Source organism: Theropithecus gelada, chromosome 20 (assembly GCF_003255815.1).
Source record: "Theropithecus gelada isolate Dixy chromosome 20, Tgel_1.0, whole genome shotgun sequence".
Lineage (NCBI taxonomy): Eukaryota > Metazoa > Chordata > Mammalia > Primates > Cercopithecidae > Theropithecus > Theropithecus gelada.
In genome coordinates, this window is record NC_037688.1 from 5308544 (window position 1) to 5336412 (window position 27869).

At 38.7% G+C, this 27869-nt stretch overlaps 1 protein-coding gene across 3 annotated transcripts in view; it reads left to right on the plus strand.

Moving 5' to 3' along the window:
* The window catches only part of PHKB (phosphorylase kinase regulatory subunit beta), a 227564-nt gene that overhangs the window by 156559 nt on the left and 43136 nt on the right, over positions 1-27869 (plus strand). For all 3 annotated transcript variants that reach the window (XM_025371409.1, XM_025371407.1, XM_025371408.1), the window contains 4 exons: positions 20171-20226; positions 20731-20824; positions 26132-26215; positions 26656-26760. In XM_025371409.1, coding sequence (XP_025227194.1) covers positions 20171-20226; positions 20731-20824; positions 26132-26215; positions 26656-26760 — 339 coding nt within the window. The remainder of the gene's footprint in view (positions 1-20170; positions 20227-20730; positions 20825-26131; positions 26216-26655; positions 26761-27869) is intronic.

The window sequence follows — 27869 nt, forward strand, 5'->3', positions numbered from 1 at the left end:
TATTGATTGTGTTTCTTTTGTTTATTGGCAGTGTACCCTCCACTTTTATACACATTATATCTGATTTTAACATTTTTTTTCTGAGACAAATATTATATCCATTTTACAGGTAGACAACGTGAGTCTCAGAGAGGTTTAGTAATCTCTCCAAGGTCACACAGTTGTCAAGTGACAAAACCAATATGAAGGTGTTAACTGAAAAAGGAAAGGAAGGAGGGAATGTCAAGTATTTGGAAGCAGTGATTTTTGTAATGGTGTGAAGGAGTTAACAGGAGAAATAGCTTGTTTCTTGAACAGCCTGGCTGAATATCACATCCTAGGAACACAGTTGCACCTGTGCCTTACGATGCTGAGAGGCCTGTGGAAGTGATCTGAAAAATTAAATACAAAGATGCCCCATCAGTGCAAAATGTATGCTGGGATTCATTATATCATCATGTTAATTATTTCCTTCTTTCTTCTTCCCTGTTATGCTAGGGTGAAACCAAGTCCACAGATCTGTAACAGTCATTTTAGTAGGGATTTTCTTCTTCCTTATCCAAAGGAAAACACTTTCAGGAGGTGTGTACTCCCTCTCCCTGTTCACCCTAACTTGTTCCTGTTAAAGGACCCATCATCTTCTGTTGCCTAGGTAATTCTGGTGCCAGGTACCCACTGATTATCTACGAATGAGACCTTCGTCGTTCATACTGCAGCGCCTCTGCCGTGCTAACGTGAGATAATGGTTTCTTGAAGACTGTTGTTTCCAGCCTTTGCAGCTCATTCAAACTTGGGAGAGCTCTGGTTGCAGCAGAAACTGCAAGCAGCTGGCCATATGCATTTTATTGATTTATTGTATTTTGCATTACAGTTGTCCACTAGGGATAAGGTGATCCCTAGAGAACATCTATTTATAGTAACTAAGGGGTGGGTTTCTGGAGTTCTATAGCAAATGGACTTATTTTTACATGTGTATTATACTAATTAGAATACAGAAGATTCCTGGCTAAGTAGGAAAATACACCTCATACCTTTTTAAATGTTTTTGGAATATTGTCTGAAACTATTATATTTAACAGGCAATAGCCAGCCAGGAATTGCTTTTTTCCCCCTTCATTTTGTTTTTAAATCAATTTAAGAAAAATTGATGTTTCTCAAAATTGATGTTGTTGGATAAAGCAGTATTTTTACATAAATAAGCCATTCTAGTGTCAAGGGAAGAATCATAGAAAAAAATTCTGATATGAAAATACTATTTCAATATTCAAGAGTACAAATAGGAAAGGTTTCATATTGTTTGGATGTTCTGCCTAGCAAAATGGTTAAGAATACAGGAGGCACACTGCATGCTTCTGAATCCAACCTTGGGCTTAGCCATTGTTGTTACTTGTATTTTGATAGTTCCAATGCAGACATGACAATTAATTGAGGTGCCCAGTAGTTAATATAAATAAAAGATGTAGGATGGTGTTCTATTGAACATGGTTCATGGCGGAAATTAACCTATGGGAGCAGACTATTCTTGGAAGGCCAGGCTCCAGGCTTCATTCTTCCCCACAGTATAGGTAATGCGGATGGTGGAGTAAAGAGATGTTCTGGCCGGGCTTGGTGGCTCACGCCTGTAATCCCAGCACTTTGGGAGGCCAAGGCGGGTGGATCACAAGGTCAGGAGTTCAAGACCAGCCTGGCCAACACGGTGAAACCCCGTCTGTACTAAAAATGCAAAAATTAGCCAGATGTGGTGGTGCGCACCTGTAGTCCCAGCTACTCAGGAGGCTGAGGCAGGAGAATTGCTTGAACCTAGGAGGCAGAGGTTGCAGTGAGCCAAGATCATGCCACTGCACTCCAGCCTGGGTGACAGAGTGAGACTCTGTCTCAAAAAGAAAAAGAAAAAAAGATGTTCCAGGAAGGGCAGGACAGAGTAATCTAGCAAGAAGACTGAAACAGTGTAAGGTGTAAAGAATTTTGATGTATTGGTTCAGGAAGGCTGACTACCTCATTGGCTGGGAGGAACAGCAAAGCACTGGCAGAAATTCAGGTGCTAGTTCTTTAGACCTTGTGTGATTCACCTGCAGTATAATCTGGGGAAGGACTCCTAGCATCTCTGGAGCGTAGTTCTCTAATCTGTAAAATTATTTGGCCGGGTTTAATTCGTAAATTCCCTTCTAGCGCTTCTGTTGCTGGCTTCCATAATCTAGGTTATTGGTAACCTTTGAGTGACTTTAGTGGAGTAGCGTGCCCAGAAGCCAGACTGTAGGGAGTTAAAGAGCGGTTATATGGTGGAAGACCATGTGCTCAGGAAGTTGAGTTTACTGCAATCCAAGAAAGGTTATAAGCCCCTCCTAATTTAGTAGATACATTATATAGCACTCCTACAATATGGACTTGTAGCTATTTCCCTTTTTAAAGTTTTGTTCCAAATCTATTCAGTTTTTAAAGATTTATTAGTCTTTAAAAAGATTTAAGGAAATTTAAGGTGGTTAAGGAAATTTTGCATGTGGCTCTGTTTTATTTGGCTCAGTTTATTCTAATGTTCTCAAATAGTTTAACCAATTTGAGACATAATTTCTACTTAAAAGATTAAAAGAAAACAACAACAACTTCATTAGCTTGGCAAAGAAATAAAGTGTTTATGTGGGTCCAAAAACCCAAATTTATCTATAAGCATGGGAGTGAATTTCAGTACTGAATAGAAGTTCTTATGATTATCATAATAAAACAGAATAAAATAGTCAAGGCATCAAAGATGCTTCTGAGAGAGCCTAGCCTAAATATGCCACAGCCACATAGAGTTTCTCCTCAGGTAATTCTGTCTGCTGTCTTGAAGGGTAGTGAAGAGTTTCTCATCAATTGGTATTTATACCTGAGCCAATTAAAATTCAATGCCTTGATAAAAAAAAAATCCAGAACTGAGAAAACTTGAATTGGAAGTCAAAAAAATGAGCTTAAACACATTTAATAACATAATTCTAATTAACCCACTTAACCTATTAAAATTAAAAGTTTCAATAATAGGCGTGATGTATAATAAAATATTTCATCTACAGGATGGAAACTTCTTATACTTATGGCTAAAATGTAAAAGAAGGAAAAATAGAAGTGAGAAAGCAAGATTTATGGTCCAGAATAAAGACGTACAAGGATTATTGTGATCTAGTATTGTTTTAATGAATCTGTATTTCTGACATTTTTCTCTGAAGAAAGAAATCTCAGTTTTTCATAAATATGAATAAATTTATGAATTTAACTTGAAATTTACCTACTTCACTTTTTTCCTGTTTTGAATCCATTCGCAGTTTTTAAAGGTCTAGTGATCTTTGAGGAAAACCTATCAATTAATGCCTTCTAGCTCCACCATATTTAATAATCTATATCCTGACAAGTTGCCCCCTTCTAAGCCAGAGGATTGGGCTTTGGGAGCCCCTACTTTCTTGAGGAATGATTTTTCTCTCTGAAGTCCTTGGAGAGTTCCATGTATTTTTGCCGTCATGCAGGTGAATAAAATACAAGTATTTTTAGTCAGCTACTTGAGGCAATATTTTACATTAATGGCAGAATTATCATGATAGAGCAGATCATGTGTATTGACACACCCTTGAGAGAATTCAGTCTCATATTCAGTGACACCCAAGCTTTGACTTTGCGAAGTAGACTAGCCCATTTCATATGCCAATTAAAATGGATTGATATACTTTGACAGTCTTTGGAGAAAAGGCCAGTATGAAAGGAATGCTTTTTAGTCATAAGAGCTTATTTTCTGTGCTGCAAGTTTCCAAATTGTGGATGAAAGTCAGTACTTGTTTGCTAAATCGTGTACATATTTATATAGATCTCAGCTAAAAACATATAGTACACTTGGTCTCTCATTTTTCAAATTAATAAGAGGGAGTTTCATGCTTTCTCCTCTAAAAATACAGATGCATACAGTTTTACATGAATTACTTTCTTAAAGATCAAAGAACACTGCGTATATATGTAATAAATTTTTGTTTTTAAGGAAGTAATATAGTATAGTGGCTTTGCATCTCATACAGGCCTAGCTATAAAACCTGTCTCTTCCACTTATTAGCTGTGTGACCTTGGACAATTAATCTTTCTAAGCCCCTCTTTTGTCATATTTTAAATGGGAATAATGATCCCTAAATCAGGGTTGTGTTTATGATGAAATGATAGTATCTGTAAACCTCTTAACCAAATGTCTGACACATTATGCAAGCTAAATAAATAATATTGCTGTTTTTTATTTCAATAATTTATTATATAAGTAATATTTCTTTCTCATTAAAGAGATGAGAAAAAATCCTAAAAAGTCTGGAGGAAAACATTATATTTTCAGCGTTTTGGATATATTTTTTAGACTGTATTCAACTTAGAAAGAAATTAAATGTTTAGTATTTAACCTGTTAGATTTCTTTTATCCCTTTGTGTATCTCTGATTAAGACTATCACTGTAGAGACAGAAGCCATTGTTTTAATGGCTTTTGAACTTGGTTTTTTGTTTTTTGGGTTTTTTTTTTTTAATTTGGTTCCATTAAAAAATTAGCTCCATATATTGACAGTTTTGATTTTTTTTGTTGTTGTTTTTTTTTTTTCTTGAGACGGAGTCTTGCTCTTGTTGCCCAGGCTGGAGTGCAATGGCGCAATCTTGGATCACTGGAGCCTCTGCCTCCTGGGTTCATGCGATTCTCCTGCCTCAGCTTCCTGAGTAGCTGGGATTACAGGAACCCACCACCACTCCTGGCTGATTTTTTTTTTTTGTATTTTTAGTAGAGACGAAGTTTCACCATGTTGGCCAGGCAGGTCTTGAACTTTTGATCTCAAGTGATCAAGTGATAACCTCGGCCTCCCAAAGTATTGGGATTACAGGCGTGAGCCACTGCGCCCAGCCTGACAGTTTTGATTTGTTATAGACACAGCTTAATTGCTTATTTCCTCTTCTCAGATTACATTATTCTGTTGTATCCTATGCTTCTTAAGAATGGTGTTGAATTAGAAATATCAGAATATAATGCCTAAGAAACCTGCCTTTTGAAAATGATTTTCAGAAGCTCAATGAAGGCTATATATTCATATAATTCATATAATTTTTATATATTTTCATGAATAATTTTTGTAAACTTTATGAATCTTCATGAGTTTTGAGCAAATATTTATATTTTAATGTTCTCCTCATTTATTTCTGTGAGCATCTTTATTGTTTCCCCAACCTTATTTAAAAACATCTTTTATGGGAGCCTGTGGTTTGTAGGACCAACTGATTTATGAAGATGAATTGAGAGGGACACTGTAACATGGTCAGGTATCTGGACACTGATTATGGCTCCTAATCATATCATTAATCAGAAGAAACTATAAATTCAGCCCAAGAATATGAATTTAGTATGGCAACAAAGAATGAATAACCCTATGGAGCAGAACATGAGCCCTTCCTTGTCAAAATTGTGCAAAGTGGGAGATGGAGCTTTAATTTCTCAGAAGAGTTTATAAAAATAAAATTAAAATTAGGCTAATGGATTCTAATACATGCTAAGATCATTGCCTCTAATTACAATTGGATCTCTTCCTCTGAATCCCAGAAGACTAAGATAAACCTCCATCCCCAGGCATTGACTCACCCAGCTTTTTTCCCTCTCCCTTCAGCTGTTCCAGTTGATATTCATTCTTTCCTCTATATTTTGTACCTTTTTCTCTACTTACTTCTTTCACTGACTGTATTTAAGTGCTCCGCAGCTATTCACCTCTCTCAAGGGCCTGTCTTACTTCCCTTCTTTCCTTCCCTTTCAGGCAGCTTAGAAAAATGCTTGCACCATCTTCATGTCTTCAATTCTCAGTCACTCCTTGTAATGCACAGTCTGGCTTCTTACACTGCCATTCTACAAAAACCACATGCAACGGGTTGTTAATCTTCTCCTAATTGATAACTCCAGTGATCTCTTTTCAGATGCCCGTCTATTTGACTTCAAAGACATTCAGCACAATTGAACACTCCTTCCTCCTTTAAACACTGTAAAAGCAGAAGTAATCTTTGAATCCTCTCTGCCTGCCTCACTCTTCTCTTCTAAATCCAGTCCTGTCAGAATTCTGTTTTCTAAATAGTCCCCAAATGTTTTCCCTAGCTCCCTCCTCCCACCTCTTCACTTCACTATAGTCCAGGTCACCATCATCTCTCAACTGCAGGCTCTAACTAATCTCAATATGTCTACTCTGCCCCGTGTAAGTCATCTCTATATGGCAGCAAGAGAGCCACCGTCATGTGAGTTAATATGTATGTAAAGTGCTTAGGCAGGGCCTGGCCTGTATAAGTACCATATATGTGTTTATTACTATTGTTGTAGACATGTAGATTATATTGAGTCTTTTCCTTGTTTGAAACCCTTTTAATAGATTTTCATTCCACTTAGATGAAAGCCAAATGCCTTGTTGCCTGTAGGGTCCTGTGGGGCCTTAGCTGTCTCCACCCTTATCTCTTGTCACTCTTTTGCTTGCCTATTATGCTCCAGACACACTGGTCTCCTCTAAGTTTCTCCAGCACTTCAGGCTCTCCCCTTCTCAGGGCCTTTGCACACTTTTGCTTCTGCCCGAAGTGCCTGTTACCAGACCTTAGCACACGCCTTTTTGTCTCTAAGTCTCAGATTTAATGACACCCTCTAAGAGAGTTATTTTCTGACCATCAATCTAAAGTAGCCTCTGTCTTCAGTCACTCTAATATATTACCCTTTACTTTTATTATGTTTATTTATATAAATTTAATCATCTCTCTCACTGAAATGTAAGTTTAATTAGAGGATTTTATTGTCTTAATGACACATAGTAAATGATAACTATTAACTGGATCAGTTCATTAATGGCAAGTTTTTATCTTCCAGAACAGCTCAGATACCTTTTCTATAAAGTCCTTGTCAATTCCCTGAGGCTAAGTTGGATGCTCCCTCTCTTGCCCTCAAAGTGCCCATTAAGAGCATCGTATTTAATATCCTGTTGAACTCCATATGTAGTTGTCTTCTGTCTTACATGGTGAGTTCATAAAGAATAGAGAAAATGTTTCATTCATCTTTCTGCCATCCTAGTGCTTACTAAGTCTGGATGCGTGAAAAAATTAGCAAACTCTCAAAGGTTTCTCGCTGGCAGAAACCTTCCTAGTGTACAAATTGTAGTGTTGGATTATCTCATTGATATAGAAAACCCTTATGTTTACTTGCAAAGAGTGATGGTAGAGTATCTCCTCTGCAGTTGGGTCCCCTGTGTGAATCCGCACTAGAAACAGTTTGGCCTCAACTCAGTGAAGATGGCTCTGCGGTGCTAAAGGCTCGGTGGATTCTAGAGTCTGCTGGGTGCCTCTGTAGTTGTTGGGTTTGACCCAGTGATGATAAATCTTGCCTCAAGTTGGCCCTTGCATTGTCTTTCCAGCCCAGTCTTTTTGTCATTCAGATGATCGTCAAGTGCCAAAAGGAAAGTAGAGCAGGTTTTCGTGCCCTTCCCCTCCAGGGCCTCTCTTCTTAGGTAGCTTTCACACTGTAGTAACTTCTCATATGGCCTTTGTATTCATTTCCACTCCTAAGTGGAATGGTGCACTTGGCAATTCTCTAGTGAACTGAAAAGTTTATGGTACAGCCAGTAAGATGCAGCAGCCTGACTTAGCGAAGAGAACTCTAGACCAAGTCAGTCCAGAAACAGATTCTGCTTCTGGGTCTGCCACTAACTTGCAAAAGGACCTGGGCTATTTCCCCTCTGTGGGCCTCAGTCTTCTCATCCATCAAGTGGATTACTGATTTTATCAAGGAAAGCCAATTTTCAGACAAAATCTTAAGTAGATTTTCAGCATATAAAATAGTTGTGCTGCTCTGGCTGAAATGGAGTCCTGCCACTAGTCTCTCTCATAGACCCCTCCTACAGCCAAGTGATAGAAATGCCCCCCCCCATCTCTGACATTTTCAACTCAAATCCCAGGGAACAGATCCCATTGGTACAAGCACCCAAAGGAGAAAAATTAAAAACACATTGGTTTACTGGACTTGCTTCTTTTTCCCCCATGATTCTAAAACCTGGTTTCTTATGGTTTACAACTAGGGACCTTTCTTTGCTTATAACCTACCACCTGAGGTGTTTCTAAATGACCAAAAAACCTGAGAGTTAAATGACTAGATTCTTGGAATCTATTCTTCCCTTTCTGCCTCTTCCTGCTCTGTTTCACCCTCATCTTACTCATCTTTCCTGCTGTTGATCTTTCCTGTTGTGTTTCTATGAGCTTCTCATCATTTGTTCTTCCCCTTTGTCATGATTAAAGCTATGAGAACACCATAGGTCAGAGTTTCTCCACCTGGGTTTATGTGGCCATTTTGGCATTGTTTCTAGGCAGTAAGCAAGACTGTTAGCACTGTCATTTCCTTAAGATAAAAATATAGAAAGACCATTTACAGCAAGTACTTAGGAAGGGGTGAAAACAGTTTTACAAATCAATTCGTTGTGACGAAGTGTTCGGTATTCTCTTCCACTATAATCGCAGTCAATGAAAGAACTGCTGTCAAAAAGCATTGCCTGATTTATTCATTTTGGCGTTTGAAACTATGTGTTTGAGGTCTGGGAATACTTTTAAAAATTCATTTGTTTTCCTCTTAAATAGAAAGCTTATGTAATCACTAATCCAATATATAAATACACAGGGCCTAAAGGACCATTTTCTCCCAGGCCAAGTTGACTCTTGAGTCAAGTTTAGCTTTTTAACCATGCTTGATGTTGTTATTCCTCTGATATTTCTACTTAACTTTCCTCTGCTTTCCTATTAATTTTCACATGTTGCTGCTTTGGCTTGGTTGGAAATGTCAGAACAAGATGCCAGTGTGTCTCAGTCAGGACATGGCTGCGCTCAAACTGCTGTAGCCTGTTACTTGGCTCCTATGGGAAAAATACTGGGGGTGCAGTGTTTCCAGTTGGAATTGAGATGTATAAAGCATCTGCCTGATATCTTCAGCTAATGAGGTTTTGCTGAAAAATGAGTGTAATGAAAAAATGCTGGATGTTGGCAGGACCTACTGATGAAGTCTAATGAGCATAAATGAGTGTTCTGTAAGGCCCCAAAGCAGAGGCATAGAATGTTTCAAATACACTGCCCTTGAGGCAAGAGCAGCCTTGGAGGACCCATTTATTTGTTGGCTCCTTTTTCTTTCCTTCTCTCCCTCCTCCCTTGCCTTTCTTTCAATAAAAGACCTATGTAAGCCAAATACAGTAGATTATTTTATGCAATATAGGGCATATTAAAAATAAAACTACTTAGACCAGGGCTCAATACAATTGCAAAAATAAGAATTATGAGCTTTACATGCTGTGTGATTTAATAGAAAAGGCAGTCATTTTTATATTTGCTTGTCAAGAACTAAAGAACTATATTCTATCAAAAAGCAGATAAGGCCTGTAATCGCAGCACTTTGGGAGGCTGAGTTGGGCAGATCACCTGAGGTCAGGAGTTCAAGACCTGCCTGACCAACATGGTAAAACCTTGTCTCTACTAAAAATACAAAAATTAGCCAGGCATGGTGGCACGTGCCTGTAATCCCAGCTACTCAGGAGGCTGAGGCATGAGAATCGCTTGAATCTGGGAGGCAGAGGTTGCAGTGAGCTGAGATTTCGCTACTGCACTCCAGCCTGGGCAACAGAGGGAAAACTGTCACCAAAAAAAAAAAAAAAAAAGCAGATAAGAAAATAGGTGTTTTGTAAACAATGCTTGGACTTGAGTTTTCTTAAAACCTGATCTCAGGTGGCTGAAGAAGAGACTGTTGGTGGAATTTTGCAGACTCTGCTCCCCATGAATGTAACATGTTCCTGCACCCATGTTATTGTTAATTTATGCATCAACTTGTCTGGACCACAGGCTGCCCAGCTATTTGGTCAAACACTACTCCGAGTGTTTCTGTGATAGTGCTTCTGGATGAAATTAACATTTAAATCAGTAGACTGAGTAAAGCTTATTTCCCTCCTTAATGGGAATGGGCCTCATCCAATCAGCTAAAAGTCTGAAAAGAACAAGGCTGACCCTCCACTGAGGAAAAGGAGGATTCTGCCTGCGAGACGGCCTTCAGGCTGGGACATGGGCTTTTTTCCTGTCTTTGAAGTTGAACTGAAACATCAGCTATTCCTGGGTCTGAGCCTGCCAGTCTTCAGACTGGAATGACACTGTCTGCCTTCCTGGGTTTAGGCCTTCAGACTCAGACTGGAACTAAACCGTCAACTCTCCTGGGTCTCCAGATTACCAGCTCACCTGTATATCCTGAGACTTGCCTGCCTTCGTAATTGTGTGAGCCAATCCATATGACAAATCTTTCTTCTTCTTCCTTTCTCTCTCTCCTATTTCTCTAGAGATCTCTGCCTACTATAGCAAGCAGCACATAATCTGTGAAATACATACTGTGACATGTGCCATATTGACTTCAGAGCTGGACATACGTTTGGTCAGGTTAAACTCTATCACTGACTAGATGTGTGACCTTTGACAAATTATTTAACCACTCTGCACCTCAGTTTCCTCATCTTTACAATTGGAGTTGTTGTGAGAATACACAACAAAGCTCTTGAGTAACATGTGGCACATAGCAAACTGTCAAGATGTATTAATTCCTTAACATTCCAAACCAGACTACAAAACAACTGTAACCAAGAACATAATGAGATAATTCTTTTTTTTTTTATTGTACTTTAAGTTCTGGGATACATGTGCAGAATGTGCAGGTTTGTTACATTGGTATACATGTGCCATGGTGGTTTGCTGCACCCATCAACCCATCGTCTACATTAGGTATTTCTCCCAATGCTATCCCTCCCCTAGCCTCCCACCCCCCGACAGACCCCAGTGTGTGATGTTCCCCTCCCTGTGTCCATTTGTTCTCATTGTTCAACTCCCACTTATGAATGAAAACATGCAGTTTTTGGTTTTCTGTTCTTCTGTTAGTTTGCTGAGAATGGTGGTTTCCAGCTTCATCCATGTCCCTGCGAGGGACAAGAACTCATCCTTTTTTATGGCTGCATAGTATTCCATGGTGTATATGTGCCACATTTTCTTTATCTGGTCCATCATTGATGGGCATTTGGGTTGGTTCCAAGTCTTTGCAATTGTGAACAATGCCACAATTAGTTCAACCATCGTGGAAGACAGTGTGGCAATTCCTCAAGGATCTAGAACCAGAAATACCATTTGACCCAGCAATCCCATGAGATAACTCTTATCTACAAGCTGTCATGTATTTCCACATGTTGTAAATGGACATCTGTGCTTCTTTCTGTGTTACCCTCCTAGAAAAGACTCAGACACTTCTCACTGCCCCCTCCCCAAACCCAAACCTACTGATTTTTTCTTATAACAGTCATCTAGTTACCCACATAATCCAGTGGTAGCAGTGCCTCTGAATGATTTAGTTTGAGTGATTATTCTACTCTCATAAGCAAAATTAAAACTTGATATTTAATGGTGCCACTATATAACCATAACCATTTCCAGAGATTTTAGTGTAAAAGGTTGACTAGCCTTAATTGATTAAAACGGTGTAAAGATGACATTAATACATATGGTACATCTACAAAATGGAATACCAAGCAGAGTGAAAATGAGGACGTGTTCTATGTGTTAATATACGAAAAGAGTTCCATGATATATAATTATTAACTAGAAAAAGGTGCTGAGAGTAACTTTTGTGTAGAAATGTAAGAAAATAAGAATATATATTTGCATTTGCTGTTGTAGGCATGAGGAAAGTGTAGAGCAAGACATAAATAATCATAGCAGTGACTGGTTGTTAGATGGAGGGGAACTGTGGGGATGAAGGCCCCAGATGGGAATGACATGTCACTGAAAACTTTTTCATAATTGTTAAATTTTTGAACCTTATGAATGAATTATCTATTGAAAAAATTAAATTAGAAAAAAAGAACAAAGAAAAGGAACACTATTAGGGCACATTCACATTAAGTTTTCTCTGTGTGCCCTTTGAAAGTTAGAGTGTAGTGTTTTATTTATAGCCCCCAGCTGCAGATCTCCTAGCTTTACTACTTTGACCTGATTTGAGTAATTTTAAAACTAGAATCTAGACAGGTAGACTTGCAGTGTCTTAATTACTGTAGTTTTAAATTTTGAGCATGATGAATTGCAATATTAATATAGTTAGTGCCCAGCTTATAGAGAAGTTATACTATAAAAGTTCCTTTTCCACTGTACACTTAAAAATGGTTAAGACGTTAAATTTAGGTTATGTGGGGGTTTTATTACAATGAAAAAATGTTAGAAAAACACAATCTGACTTTATAGAAATGAAAATTTTGAATGAGACTGTTTCTCACTACAGGGTTTTGGTCCTCAGTCATATTGTTACTCTGATGTGTACACTCTTTTATAGTGTATATAAATGTGTACATTTTACTGATTATTTTCTTTTGTTAAAAATATCCTTGTTTAGATTTGCAAACATTTGTTGGGTATTCTCAAGGGAATATTTGTGTATTGCTAATGAATGTAACCAGCAATACTAAAAAAAAAAAGTTCTTCCTCCAGACCATCAAATGAATAACAATTGCGTTTCTTTTAGTATGAGGTATTGCCTACATCCTAAGTGAGAAAAGTAAGCATGAGGGGCCCCTGTAGTTTCACAGACCACTCATAGACATTCTAAAAGCTAAATAACACTTTCAAAGGCATGGCATGAGGTGGTCCAAGACTCGTGCCAAGTGTCTCATACAGGCAGTGCCAGCTATTTCTAGTAGGGACAAAAGATATTTGGATACCCTGATGTTTGGGGGAGTTTGGGAGGAGACTAGTTTAAAAGAGTGAGTCAGGATCTGCATAGATAAAAGAATGGAGAGAGCAGTCCAAATGTAAAGGGACAGTGGACAGAAACGTGAGATGGACATGAGTGAACTGTTTTTTGATGGAGTGCTCTAAAACAGATGGGAGACCAACAGGAAACAGTAGGTCATTCCTGAGTTGTAAAAGTCCTCGAGAAGTTTGGGCTTTATTTGGGAAACATTAGTTTTGGGGTAGAGTGGTAATATCCTAAATATTGCATAACTATATCTGTTTACTAACTCTTCTCTCTTCCCTTTCTTCATGCATTCAAGAAATATTTTTTGACCACCTCCTTTGTGCAAATCATTGATACAAGAAAATGAACCTGACCATAAAGCACAGACAACGGGCAAAGGCAGGTGTGGAGCAGAAAGCTGAGGAAGCCTATTGCAGTGACCCAGGGTTGTGATTATGTTACTGGCATTGATAGATGGCTAATATTTTTTGGACACTTACTTTATGCCAGTGTTAAATGCTTACATATTATGTATTATTCTCATAAACCTAGGAAATAGATATTTTTATTATTCCCAATTTATAGATGAGGAAACTGAGGCTTATTGAGGTTAAGTGACATAGTGAGTCACACAGCAAATAATAGTATAAGTATCATTGTGTAACAGATCAAAGTTTGCAAATATTTTACTTGCCCTCTTTTGTTTGATCCTCTCCTTTTGTGGTAGGCACTGTAAATATTTTTCCCATTTTACATATAAGCAAAGAATTGAGAAACTTGCCCTGGCAGTCATTCATCAAATAGTAAGGATAACTACTATGTTCCATGCGTGGGGAGGTGGCAGTAGACCAGCTAGATCAAGTTCCCTGCTCTCAGGGAGTTACTTTCTGAAGGGAATGAATAACAATAAATGATATAATTTCTGTATCGGACAGGTACTATGAGGCAGACAAAATAAGGTAAAGTGGTAGACTGGGGTTGGGGATGCCTGAGGAGAACAACTTTGGCCATGGTGGAGAGAGGAGCCCTGTGTGGCAAGGATGATGGTTGAGACCTGTATGACCAGAGAGCATTCGTTCTGCAACCTGGAGGAGAAAACATACCAGACAGCTGTAACCAGTGCACTTGATGGGAACATAGTTGGCATGTTCAAGGGACAGAGAGGACCCAGGTGGCTAAAACTTGGTGAAGAAGAGAAGAGAGAATAAGAAAGAAGAGGCAAGCATGCCAGAGCTAGATTATGGAGGGCCTCTTGGGCCTGATAAGCAGTTTTGTTCTCATTCTACAGGAAGTTACTGTAGAGTTTTAGGCAGAGTGTGCCTATGCATGTGCATGTGTGGGTGGGGTGTAGTAGTAGTGAGATGATCTGATTTACACTTTTTAATTACTGTTTTCAGGATGGACTGCTGTGAATGGGTGGAATGGGGTTTAAGACTGAGGTAAGTAGACCAGTTAGTTGACCAAGTAAAAGATCATGGTTACTTTAAGTAGGGTGGTATTAGCAGTGGAGAAGGAGAGAAGTGGTATGTTTGAGACATATTTTGGAGGTAGAGCCAGTGTGATGACTTGGTGAATTAGCAGCACGTCACAGAGGCAGACAGTATACTATAATGGATAAGAAGTAGATTGGATTGCACATGTTTGAATCTCCATGTGGCCACTTAATAGCTGTATATATTAGCTTATGATGTTGGGTAAGTTTTTTAACCACTCTTTGCCTCAGTTTTCTCATCAGTAGATGAGAATAATTATAGTAACCTACCTAATAGGGATGTTTAAGAGTATATAATTTAATATAGCCACCTGATTCTCAATAAGTGTTCTCAGTTTTGGTCGTTGTTTTGTTTTGGTTTTTTTGCTGTTATTGGTTGTGGGTTTTGAAGGAAAAAGGAATTTAGGATGACTTACACATTTTTTGGCCAGAGCAAATGAGCTCATAATATGGGGCCTTATAGAGATAAGGAATGCTTTGGGAGTTAGTACATTTAAGGATGGAGATCAGGTCAATTTTGTCCACAGTAATCTAAGGTACCCATCAGATGAGCAGGATCATTGCTAGAGGAAGTGACAAGATAGGACTTGTATGTAGATCTTTCAATCTAAAGTCTGCCTTCTTTCTGCTCTTTGAGAGGCAGGATAAGTGAGTGATTATGAACACAGAATCTGCAGTCAGACTGCCTGAGTCTGAATTCTAGCTCCGCTAGGTCTGTGTCCTTGGATAAATTGCTTAAACTTTCTGTGCCTCAGTTTTAAACCTGTAAAATGGGATAATAGTTTGATAAAGCACTGAAACAGTTCCTGGCATATGCAGTATAGTTATGTAAAGTGTTCGCTGTTGTTGCCACTTTGAAATCCTGAACATTGCTATGGAAATGCAAAGAAAACAACATTTAAGACACTATGCGAAGGAAGGATTCACAGGATTCTGGTGACTAATTGCAGATGGAGGTTACGTAAAAGAGAGGCATCAAAGATGATTCTGAGGTTCTGAGCTAGAGTGACCCATTGAATGAGGATTAAAGAATAAGAACCTGTTTGGGATGGAGGTGGGGTTGATGATGAGGAGTCGAGTTTTAGATCTATTAACTTTGGAAATAGCCAAGAGAAAATGTCCGGAAAACAGTTTAAAATGTAGGAACTAGAACTTAAGAGAAAGGTCAAGACTAGAAATATAAACATGGAAACATCTGCTTATAATAGCGGCGGCAACCTGTCTAGAGCAGCCACTGCAGGGACACCAGCTACAGTGTGGCCAGGGCTGCACACTCCATGGAGCCAGAGGGGGCCGGGAGCAGGCAGGAGCCCCACTTCCTACTGAGTTGGTGGGGCAGGAGCCCCATGCTCTCAGGTGCACCTGCAGCTGTCCAGCCACAGATCCAGACCCAGGCATCCTTGTACTCATGGGGGCTCAGAAGTGCCTGCTCCCGTTCCCTGGCCTTTCCCCACACCCGGCACCTGCTGCAGTATGGAACAAAGTTGTGACTGAGCCTGGGTGCTGATGCAACACAGCTGGGTGTGCACATGCTCAGGGCAGCATTGACATGCCAACCCTCTGCTGCCTCAGCCCCCTCTGGGCTTTGAGCACAGAAGGGAAGCCGGTGGGGCTAAGGGCAGCTAGTCGTGGGCCTGCAGGTACCCCTTGGCACAAACAGCCTGGGCACCCTGGACAGCATGTTGATGATGGTAGGAAGCAAACAGGCTCCTGGGCAGCAGGTGTGGCAGGTCCCTGGTGAAACCCTACCTTCAAACCAGGGATTACCTGAAGCCTGAGGGCCAGTTTGCCACCCCTGGGTGGAGTCTGCAGCCCAGAGTGAGAACTTGTGCTTTTTCTAAGCCCACTCATGGCCACCCATGGACCAATCAGCATGCACTTCCTCCCTTCTGAGCCCATAAAAACCCCCAGACTCAGCCAGACGTAGGGACTACCAGCTGCAGGAAAGAGCTACCCACTTCAGGTCTTCAGGTCTACTTGACTCATTGGGATGACCTGCATGCAGAAAGGAGCTACCCACTTTGGGTCTACTGAGAGCTATTCTGTCACTCAATAAAGCTCCTTTCTGCCTTGCTCACCCTCTAGTTGTCTGTGTACCTCATTCTTCCTGGACATGGGACAAGAACTTGGGACTCACCAAATGCAGGACTGAAAGAGCTGTAATACAAACAAGGCTGAAACATGCACCCCACCCCTCTGCCCGGCTCACTACATTGCTCACCCACATACCCCTCACTACCCCACGCCTGGCTCACCCTTGGCAAGTATGGGATCCAGGCTGGTAGTGCAAGCTGAGCACAGCCTACCAGGCCACGTGGGTGGAACGAGCCCAGTTGGTGTGGACAATATTCAAGTAGAAGGCTCCACTGGCCACAGAGGTTTCTGGCTGGCAAAGTGACACCCCAAGGATCCTATGACACTTAGAGATAATAGCTTAAAGCCACTAGAGTGGATGAGATTTGAGAAAGAGAATGAATAGAATGAATATGTGACCATAGACTTGTGTTAGGATTATATATCTCCAAAGACAGGGCAGGATAGATTGTAGAGGGCAGAAGTTCAGAGGCAAGAAAGGTAAGGACATAGTTATAGTCTTATGTTTGAGAAATGAAAGGAAAAAAAAAATGGGTAAGCTAAGTGTCTTAGTTTGTTCAGGTTGCTATAACAAAATACCATAAACTGGGTAGCATATCAACATCAGAAATTTATTTCTCGCAGTTCTAAAAGCTGGGTGATCCAAGACCTTGGTGCTGGTAGATTGAGTGTCTGGTGTGGGCCTGCTCTCTGGTTCATAAATGGTGCCTTCTCCCTGTGTCCTCACATGATGGAAAGGGTGCAGGGCCTGTTTTATAAGGATACCAGTCATGCTCATGAGGGTTCTGCCCTCATGACCTAATTACCTCCCAAAGCACCCCTCTCCATTCCCCAGCCCCTTATCCCTTGCCAATACCATCACCTTGGGGTTAAAATTTCAACCTGAATTTCAGGAGGAACATACACATTCAGACCATAGCATTAAAGAAGGTGTTAAGTCGCCTGAGGATGTCTTTAAAAAGACGTTCAGAATCATTTGGGGAAGAACTAGCCATATAAAAAAATAGGATGATGGATAATCCAAATGTCTTAGAATGGTGGAAGCCAATGGGATCTAGGGCAACATAGGCATTATAGCAAATCTAGACAAGGAGGAGGGCAGCAGCTGTCCAAGGATAGGTGTGAAGATAACAATAAGCAAATGTGCAACTACAGCAAGAATTAGTGCCCTTTGTTGAGTGTTTTTGTGTGAAATACTGTGCTTAGCACTTTGTTCTCTCCCTAAATCTTCAGCAGATTTCTGAGATAGGGACAATTATTATATTCTCTGTAGAAATGAAAAATTGGAAACCATTTAAATGTCCATCAACATAAACATTTTAAAAATAAAGTATGGTATATCCACAGAATGTCATGTCCTACAGTCACTTTTTTTTTAATGAGGTAGATCTGCCAAAGAAAGATACCAGTAAAATACTTTTATGTGATAGTAAACACGTGTGTGAAAACGTATCTGTTATCCATCTCTCCTAGTAGACTGAACTCCTCAAGGAGAGATATTGGATCATATTCATATTCTAACATGGAGTCTTGTGGATTAGTGTCCTCTTGGTCAGATGAATGAGTCAACAAATGTCTGTAAAATGAAGATTACTAGTACCACACAGGGCTTGAGTATGTGTATATATGTGTGTGTGTGTGTGTGTGTTTGTCTGTGACCTATGAGCAGAAAGTATTACAATATTATTAGGAAAAATGCCATTCAGAAAAGAAGGTATTAATTACTATTAGGAAATTGTCAAAGAGACTTCATGGGTTTTGAACAACAATGGTGGTGGTTTGCTGGATGCAGTGGCTCACACCTCTAATCCCAACGCTTTGGGAGGTCAATGTGGGCAGATCGCTTGAGCCCAGAAGTTCAGGAACAGCCTTGGCAATACGGTGAAATCTGTCTCTAAAAAATATATATAAAAATTAGTCAGGTGTGGTGGTGCTCACCTGTAGTCCCAGCTACTTGGGAGGCTGAGGCAGGAGGATCACCTGAGCCCAGGAGGTCTAGGCTGCAGTGAGCCAGGATCACACCACTACAATCCAGCCTGGGCAACAGAGTGAAAACCTGTCTGAAACAAACAAACAAACAAACAAACCAATGGTGGTGGTTTGAGGAAAATGGTAAAAACAGAACAGATGGTTTCAACTTTGGCAGTGAAAGGAAGAGTTTTAGGAGTGGGGCTGTCCGAGTTGAATTCTTTCTCTCAGTGGTGAATGGGGCAAAGGGTCCCACTTGGGCTGCAGTTCTAAGTCCAAGCTCATTGTGGTAGATGGTTTGTGAACCAGACTATCTGAAATGCTTAGTTTTTACAATGAAAGAGCTCTTCAGCCCTCTAATAGTGCCCTAACTAGATGCTCAGTATGATTCAACATGTATAGTGACCATTTTAGATCTGAGTACTCTGTTACACAAGTGGAAACAATATCCTAAACAGACCTATGATTCAAAAAGAAGATTCCAGTTTGCCAATTACAATCTATAAGTTGCCTTATTTATTGTTATTGAAATATCATCTGTATTCTAGTATGTTTTCATTTGCTTTTTATTTAAGAATCCCATAACTGTCCTGAAGATTGTGCATAATGGCCTATTCTAAGGTTACTCTTCCTTTTAAAGCAGTAAATACTAGATCTCATCCAAGAGAAAGAGAGCTTAATTTTTTCATTTGGTGTTAGAAATCTTGATGAGGCTTTGAAAACTTAAGTTTTTTCTCATCCTTTTGAGAAACATTTAATTGTAAGGTCTTTATCAAGTAAAAACAGAATTTATAAAATTTTAAATGGGTATTTGTTTTTGTTGGATTGTTGAATCACATTTTCTCTTACACATTCATTTAAATCAAATGAAAGTCTGCCTGAAATGGCACTTTCACGATGATTCTGGGAACCATCCCTTTGATTGTATGGTATTTACTGCTGATATATGTATGCCGGTGTTTCTTGCCTTCCATCACACATAAATTTCAGTGGCATATTGAATACCATAGAGAGGAACTGATTGATGATAAATCAAATGTTTTACAGCATATTATTGGGACTGTTGGATTCATTACTATAAAAGAGTTATGTTTGATCAGTATTTTCAGAGCTCCCTAATACTACAATTTATTGGTGCTTCTTAATGTTCTCTGTTAATTATATACAGGTTCCAAAATTGGGTTCAATTTAACATGTAGAATACATGTTATAGTGAATCTTTATCACACAAAAAATGAGTAGCAAATATCCAACACTACCTTTGATTAGAACTATTAAGTCCAACAGCTTGTATTTAATGAACATAATGTTAATTAATAGTCAACTGGGTAGTTCATGATCTATTATAAGAATTATCTATTAGAATAAAGCTATTTAGATGTAGAAGGTGCCAAAGGAAAATTGGCTAACAAGAAAGGGAATAACCTCATATGTGGTTAAGATGTCAGATGAACAATTTTAACTCACGGTCTTTTTTTTTTTTTTACAGAGAATACATAAATTGGGTTTTTATTTTTAGTTCCTCCTCTTCCCTTTAGAGTTAAATGATGGAAAATGACTCTCGGTCCCCAAACTACTCTTATGCATCATTCAAAATAGCCCTGACAGGCTAGCCCCTGTGGTAGTGATGAGGTTTACGGCTTTCCATTCCTTGGTGTTCCATTACTTTGTCTACACCATCAAATTGATTAGTAGGCAGTGGCGAGCAAGGAAAGAAAGGTGGCCGCTGAGAGCCAGCTAGTGCCCATCATTTTAATGAACTGCTTAGAGATGGTTAATATTGTCCTTGATTCTCATTGTAGCTGATGATGACCAGATCTTTTAAAATGTTTTCCCCCTCCCTTATTCTACATTACAGGGCCCACTGGAAAATGATTTGGTAGTTCATGTGGCACTTATAGCAGAAAGCCAAAGGTATGAAATCCAAGTGGGTGGTGTGTTTTTTTGTGGGGAGGGAAGAGGAAATGATTGCTTTATGTTTACAATATCGAGTATGGTAGAAGATATTAACTTCAGAAACTCCTTTACAGGCTTTCAGGGATATCATTAATGTCACTTTAAATGGCCAACATATTATTCTTTTCATGTTTAAAAATAATTTTGTTTTAGTTGTGAATATTAAAGACTGTGACCAGTGCCAGTGTTGCCTGGGTTGTAGTTTTGAGAAATTCGTGCAAACACATGGGATTACCAAAATCAGTGCTTACCCTCCCTGCCAGCCCCTCATGTTTCCATCTGATGCTTCGTGGAGGATCCATAAGGGCCTCTGAAGTCTAGTGCAGATGGCAAATTGCTAATACTAACAAATTAATAATGCCCTCCAAGTTAGCATGTTCCCTTTTATCCTCCTCCTTCACTGCTTCCTAAACTGTAAATGTGTTTTCTAAAAACATCTCTTTTTTTCCCTATGATCTTTAGACTTCAAGTTTTTCTGAACACATATGGTATTCAGACTCAAACTCCTCAACAAGTAGAACCCATTCAGATATGGCCTCAGCAAGAGCTTGTGAAAGTAAGTGATTCTGCCTTTTACTTTCCTTACTTTGTAGAGGTACTAGAGCTTGATGACTGGACTTAGTTTACAGACAAGTCACACAGTTAAAATCTGATTCTGATATAAGACCAGTAATCCAAAAGCTTCTAATTAAATTGAGAATTCCACTTTAGTGGACATTGTTACTAAAAAAACTTTGCGCTCTGTGTGTGTGTGTATACATTATGTTTATAGGTCTTGTTGATTTCTACTTCTTTCTGAACTCTATTGCTAACCTAGGATGAGCAGTTAAACAACAAGTTAGTCTTAATTTTAATAGAAATAAAATTATCTTACATTTTGATTTGATTTTTTCTCTTTTATCAAAACGTATTTTTACATTTTGATTTGATTTTTTCCTTTTATCTTTGATTTTTTTGTCTTTGATTATCAAAAAATATTTAGATGTGAGGTTTGTTTAAAAGAAAACCTTCTCATACCTAAATATTTTTGATATTTACTACTTTCCTTTTTTCTCTTGCCTTCCTGTTTGGTATCTGAAGTAATTTCAGCCCCTTTGGTTTGCTGGGTCTCAAAGCAATTATAAAGTAAAAGTAACATCTGTATGTATCATTGATGTAGTTCCATACGTATTTGGGATGGAATTAAAAGGTAACGTTTGAGGCCTTTTGCATGCACTGCTCTGTAGATGGATCTGTTATTGCCTATGCTCGTGAATATTCTTGATCATTAGAGACAGGATATTGTTGACTCCCACCGACTACTTATTTATAAACTGCCATTTTTATTTAGTAATTGTTAAAAACAACATAAGAACAAACTGCTCAGTGTGTAGTAGAAGTCTTTATAACAGTATATCTCAAGAGGACATGATTAAGTTTATTAGCTTAACATAAATGGTTGTAGTCAAAGTCTTGTTGCTATGACACAAAAATGAAGGCTTAGAGAAGAAAGGTACATATTACATGAGAAAATGCAGGACTCTGGTATCAGGGCTGGATCTTGACATTAGGCAACACAAACCAGAACCTGGGTGTCAGGTCGCCAAGAGCACCAGCTCTTGGAGAGTCCTTACACCTTCTCTAATAAATTTAACCACCGCCACCCTGCCAAGAGATAAAGCTGAAAATACAAGGATCCCTAGAGTAGGTAACAATTTAAACTCGTACCCAGATGTACATAATGTTACAAGGCAAGGATTGGAAGCAACATGGAAGGAGAGGGAAGGATGCCAAAATCTAAGGCTCCCACGCTGTGCTCTTAGTATTTAGCTGCAGGCTGTCGGCTGCTAATACACTTTTATGCTCTCCTGCTGAAAGCTCTAGAGAACGCCAACAAAGCTTATTCTTTGATAAACATACTCTTAAAACAAATTAACCCAAATCTGTTTTTTCTAGTCTAATTAATATTAGCAACTTATTTTAATAGTAGGTGAGTTTATATCCTACCAGACAACATGCAATCAAGATTTAAAAGGCTAACATGGAGAGCAAATAACTTGAATGTGATATTCATTCATTCAGCAACAAACACATGCTATATGCAGAGCACTGTGTAGGACACTCAGATGAAATGACTTTGTCCCTGTTCTCAGTGACCTCTGAGTTTACTGGTTTGACAGAAAAAAAACAGTGAATTACGGTTCACTTTGATAACTGTTATAATAGATGTTCATACAAAGTGCTTGTGGAATCAGAGGCAGTAGAAGGCCTTCTGTTACAGAGCAAGTGAAGACTTAAAACAGTTCCTGGCTTATTTTATATCTTGTTTTAAAGATGGTGTTAACAAATGACTTGCAATTTTGGTGTCGTGTGGCTAAAAAGACAGACTTGTGAGCAAGAGCCGACCTTCCTGTGCATGTGTTGAGATGGAAGATTGTTTTTTGGTTGTAGCTGTAGCGTCTGTGTTCCTAAGTAGCTACTCTTTGGAATTCATCCTCTTAAGATATATTGCCTAGTATTCTGCTCCTTATAAGTCTGCCTTTTCAAAGTAAAGGTGTTCCCTCAAATCTTAGCTGATGCACATATTCTTATGCTAGCGGTTGCTCCCTTTCTTCTGAGAAGCCACTCCCTCCCTCAGCCCACTGAAGAGGATGTGAAGGCAGACAGCTGAGAGCAGAGTTTTTACACAGCATGTGGTTAATATTCATGATGTGATGACTGTAGTGTGATTTGCTTCATGGGGATCGGAATACAGAAATCTGCTCTATGGTACAGACCTAGTATGAAGTACTTCTGTATCTCTGGGTAGTTTGGTCACTACTATGTCTTTCGGTGCACTAAATGTTATGAATGTGTACAACATGGGGGCAGTGTTATATGCACCCTGGAATGTGGGGAGCACTAAATAGTCACAGACCTGCCGTACCATGGTTCAGAAAGTTAAGGAGAATCCTTTTACTGTAACAAAGAGTAGTATTTAAAGGAAACCCACCTAGATCAACACATTTTACTATACATTTATTTCTGAAAATTTGAAACTATTAATATATGAGGTAAAGGGTGCTGCATCTAGTGTTATGTGCTGTGGTTTCACTGCAGCTATCAACATAATGCTTATAAAGCACCGTTTCTGGCCAGTTGACTTTGTCTAAAATCACTGCTATTCCAGAATCAATATTCACAGCACGTGTGGCTCAGGAGAATATTCAGTTGCTCCCTCATTCATCTATCAAGTATTTCCTGAGCACCAGCTACATACTAGGCACAGTGCCAACTTGGGCTGCTGTTCTACAGGAATGTACAAGTCGAAAGGAGAAAGAGATACAAACCCAACTCTCACATAGATGTGTGCACTATGTCAGTGAACAGAGAGCTCTGGCAACACCACTAATTTTGTATACAATGAAGTTATTATGTGAAATCGGTCCAAATCACAATCACTAGATTGTGTAGAGATAGTTGGTTTAATTTTCCATTTAGGAAAATATCGGTTAGATTTATTTCTCTCATTAAATGTAAAAATAAATTGCAGACAGATCAAAAATTGAAAACTTTTAAAATTTTTTAAATATAAAAGCACTAGAATAAAAAATAGGAGAATGTGTTTTAGCTGTTGGGAGGGGAAGTCCATTTTTAGAATGATACCAATGCCAAAAAGCCATTGAGGAAATGATTGACAAATACTGTATAACTAAATATAGCAAACAGCCTGGCATATCAAAGGTGCTTGTGAAATTTCCTAGTAGAAAAATGTTTATATTGAAATACCACATGTTGAAATAAGATTCCACCTACTGTGCAGTCATTCTCACATTTCATAACAACACTGAAGAGGAGCAAACTGGGCAAAGTATTTGATTTAAGGGGCAATACTCTTAATATACCAAGATTTCTGAAAACAAAAAAGGATGCCAAATTCCCCCATAGAAAAGGGAACAAATGAAAAAAGTTACAAAACATACAAATAGTCATTAAATATATTAGAAAATGCTGAACCACAAAATATTTTAATATAGTAGTTTAAAAGAAAAAACAAAATATTATTTTGACCCAAGAAGGTGGCAAGGCCTGTACGCAGTTAATACCAGTATAAATTGGTACATTATTTCTAGAGGGTGACCAACCTCACATTATATTTCAAAGATAATGTATTCTCTTTGATCCAGCAAGTCTAGGAAATCATCCTGCAGATATAATGACACACTGTCCAAAGATGTTTATTGAATTATTTTTAAAATAACAAAAAAAATGGGAGCTACCTTTATCAGGAGATAGGAGTTAAAAAAGGTAAAGGGGCTTCTTGATTAGATTAAGTGCTCTGCTCTGACACTGATTAACTCTTAATTCATTCCAAGACTGTTTTTAACCTTCTAGAAATTCTAGAAGTTTCTGTTCCACTGTGTCACCCTTCCCTATTTTGTAATACTTCTGCAGACTTTTCCCCCTCAGTTTTTATTTATGTATTTATTTTTGAGATGGAGTTTCACTCTTGTCACCCAGACTGGAGTGCAGTGGCACCATCTCGGTTCACTGCAACCTCTGCCTCCTGGGTTCAGACAATTCTTCTGCCTCAGCCTCCCTAGTAGCTAGGATTATAGGCGTGTGCTACCACGCCCAGCTAATTTTTGTATTATTAGTAGAGACTGGGTTTCACCATGTCAGCCAGGCAGGTCTTGAACTCCTGACCTCAGGTGATCCACCCACCTCGGCCTCCCAAAGTGCTGGGATTACAGGCATGAGCCACTGTGGCCAGCTTTCCCCCTCAATTTTAATATTTCTTCAATCATTTCAACATAGAAATGTACAGAAAAAGTATAGACTCATTTTAACATCTTGTTTGTTTGTTTGTTTGTTTGAGACGGAGTCTTGCTCTGTCGCCCAGGCTGGAGTGCAGTGGCACGATCTCAGCTCAGTGCAAGCTCCAGCTCCTGGGTTCACGCCATTCTCCTGCCTCAGCCTCCCTAGTAGCTGGGACTACTAGGCACCCGCCGCCATGCCCAGCTAATTTTTTATATTTTTAGTAGAGACCGGGTTTCACCGTGTTAGCCAGGGTGGTCTCGATCTCCTGACCTCGTGATCTGCCCACCTCAGCCTCCCAAAATGCTGGGATTACAGGCGCTAGCCACCGCACCTGGCCCATTTTAACATCTTGAAACTGGAATACCACAATATTAAGTTTAAAAAATGGGACGCAGAATATATGTTATATGAACCCATTTATGGAAATATACACACATATTGACATATGTATAATATGAGTATATATTTATTGATGTACTTTTAAGAGTCTTTAACCCTATCTATACTCTTGGTGCCCCTTAGGGATCATACAATAAACTATACTCCTTTCAACATATACCAGAGAAATAGTTGTTGCAAAAGGGATTGTGAAAATAAACAGGAACATTCACTTTGAGTGTATGGTTTGAATATTTCATAAAATGTATATAATCAGAAAAAATTAATGAAGACATTTTCATTTTGGTGGGAAATACTTGAAGGTGGAAATTTAGTAGGAGATTATGGGCCTAGTTTTTAAAATGTTAAACAATTAGATTTTTTTAATGATACAGGAAGCCTTAGCCTCTTTGTGTTCTTTTACGAATCAGAGCCATGCACGTTGTACATTTATAGCAGTGTAAGAACAATATCAAATTTAAGAATGTTGCTAAGTAGATCTGCAAAAGTTTTGCTCTCAAATCTCTCAGTAATCCAAAATCTAAGCTAACATCTTTGGCTAGCTTGTCTTCCTACAAGTTTTTGGATTAGGGTTCCCTAGCTTCTTTCTCTCTGGAAAGATCAAAAATTAACAGGGCAATACTCAGGGGCAAGAAAGTGACATGGATTCTTACCTGACTCTAACTTACAAACTTGTGTCTTACAGGCTTATTTCCACCTTGGTATCAACGAAAAGTTAGGACTCTCTGGAAGGCCAGATAGGCCCATTGGCTGCCTCGGTACATCAAAGGTACTCATGAAATGTCCTCAAAAAGTAGTTTTTGGATTCTAATACCACATACTGAAATGGTGTTTGACCTGCTATGCATCCTTTTTCATTTTCATTATGTACTCAGACTACTTATCTGAAGTATTATTTTCTGCTAGTAAATCTTATTTTGCATAATATCCTGGAAGTCTTATCTAAGCTTTGTAAAATATCTAATTATAATGATATTTACTCACAGACTTTTTCTATCATATTTGAGGTAGACTGCTTTAAGTTTATTAGTATACTGATTCAATCAAGAAACTAAAATTTTTAAATATTATATGGATGTCACAAGCTATTAATTTATGTGCTTATTCAGAATTAAACATCAGTTTTTATTTTTATTGAGACTTATAGTACTGCACCTTTGCCTTTGGTATGTTCTTTAGTTATTTGTTTTAAAACTTTTTCCCTTACAGATTTATCGCATTTTAGGAAAGACTGTGGTTTGTTACCCGATTATTTTCGACCTAAGTGATTTCTACATGTCTCAGGATGTTTTCCTGCTGATAGATGACATAAAGGTAGCTTCGGAACACCTTTCTTAAAAATGGAATGACTTTGTTTCCACTGATTTTATCATATGTTACTATATTGAGTACTCCCAGATATCTGTGATACTAGGTTAACACAGTGTAAAGCATGACAGTAAAACCACCTGCATAGCTTTGGAGAGTGTAAATTACTTGCAGCATTGGCATAATGATGACCTCTGTCTTATATACAGTTGTATGACTGCTCATTGTGCCTTTCTACAAATGAAATGAAAAGATACAATTCAGAAAAACAGGGGGACCTATTTTGAAAAATATGTTCATATGACAGTTTATCTCTTTTTGAACAAAAGGTAAATTAGCAAAATAATTTTATTCATGAAGAATATCCAGTAAAACCTCAACTAACTCATAACTTCACTCCCTTTTCTACTTACAGAGCAGAGAAGGTTAGAATCATGATTTAAAGCATGAAATCTGGAGGCAGACTGCATTTGTTAAAATCTTGGCTATGCCACTTGCCAGCTGTGTGTTCTTGGGCAAGTTACTTAACTCCTCTGTGCCTCGTTTTCCTATCTGTAAAACTGAATAATAATTAAGGGGTGTTCTGAGGATTAAATGAGTTAATATATTTAAGGTACTAAGAATAGTGCCTGGCATATGGTGAAGTATTATATAAGTTTTTGATGTGATGATGATGATTATATTTAAGTCTTTGAGATGACTGATTGATTGACAGATAGATAGATAGATAGATAGATAGATAGATAATTAGTCAAATAAAGAACTCCCTCTACATTGCTAATGGTCTGTATAAATTCAGTCCAGTCTTCTCCACCTGCTGTAATATAAATCCCTAGTAATATGAAGTGAGTTAATCTTCTGAATGGCTGGCATGATTGTTCCCCCTGAGGCCATTCTTGAACTGTACATTTTAGGCTTTTTAAAAAAAGGAGGCCAAGCACGTTGGCTCATACCTGTAATCCCAGCACTTTGGGAGGCTGAGGCAGGTAGATCACTTGAGCCCAGGAATTCTAGACCAGCCTTGGCAGTCTCTAAATAAATAAACAGATAAATAGATTAAAATTTTTTAAAAGAGGGGGAAAAAACCATTAAAACAAATGTAATGTGATTACTTT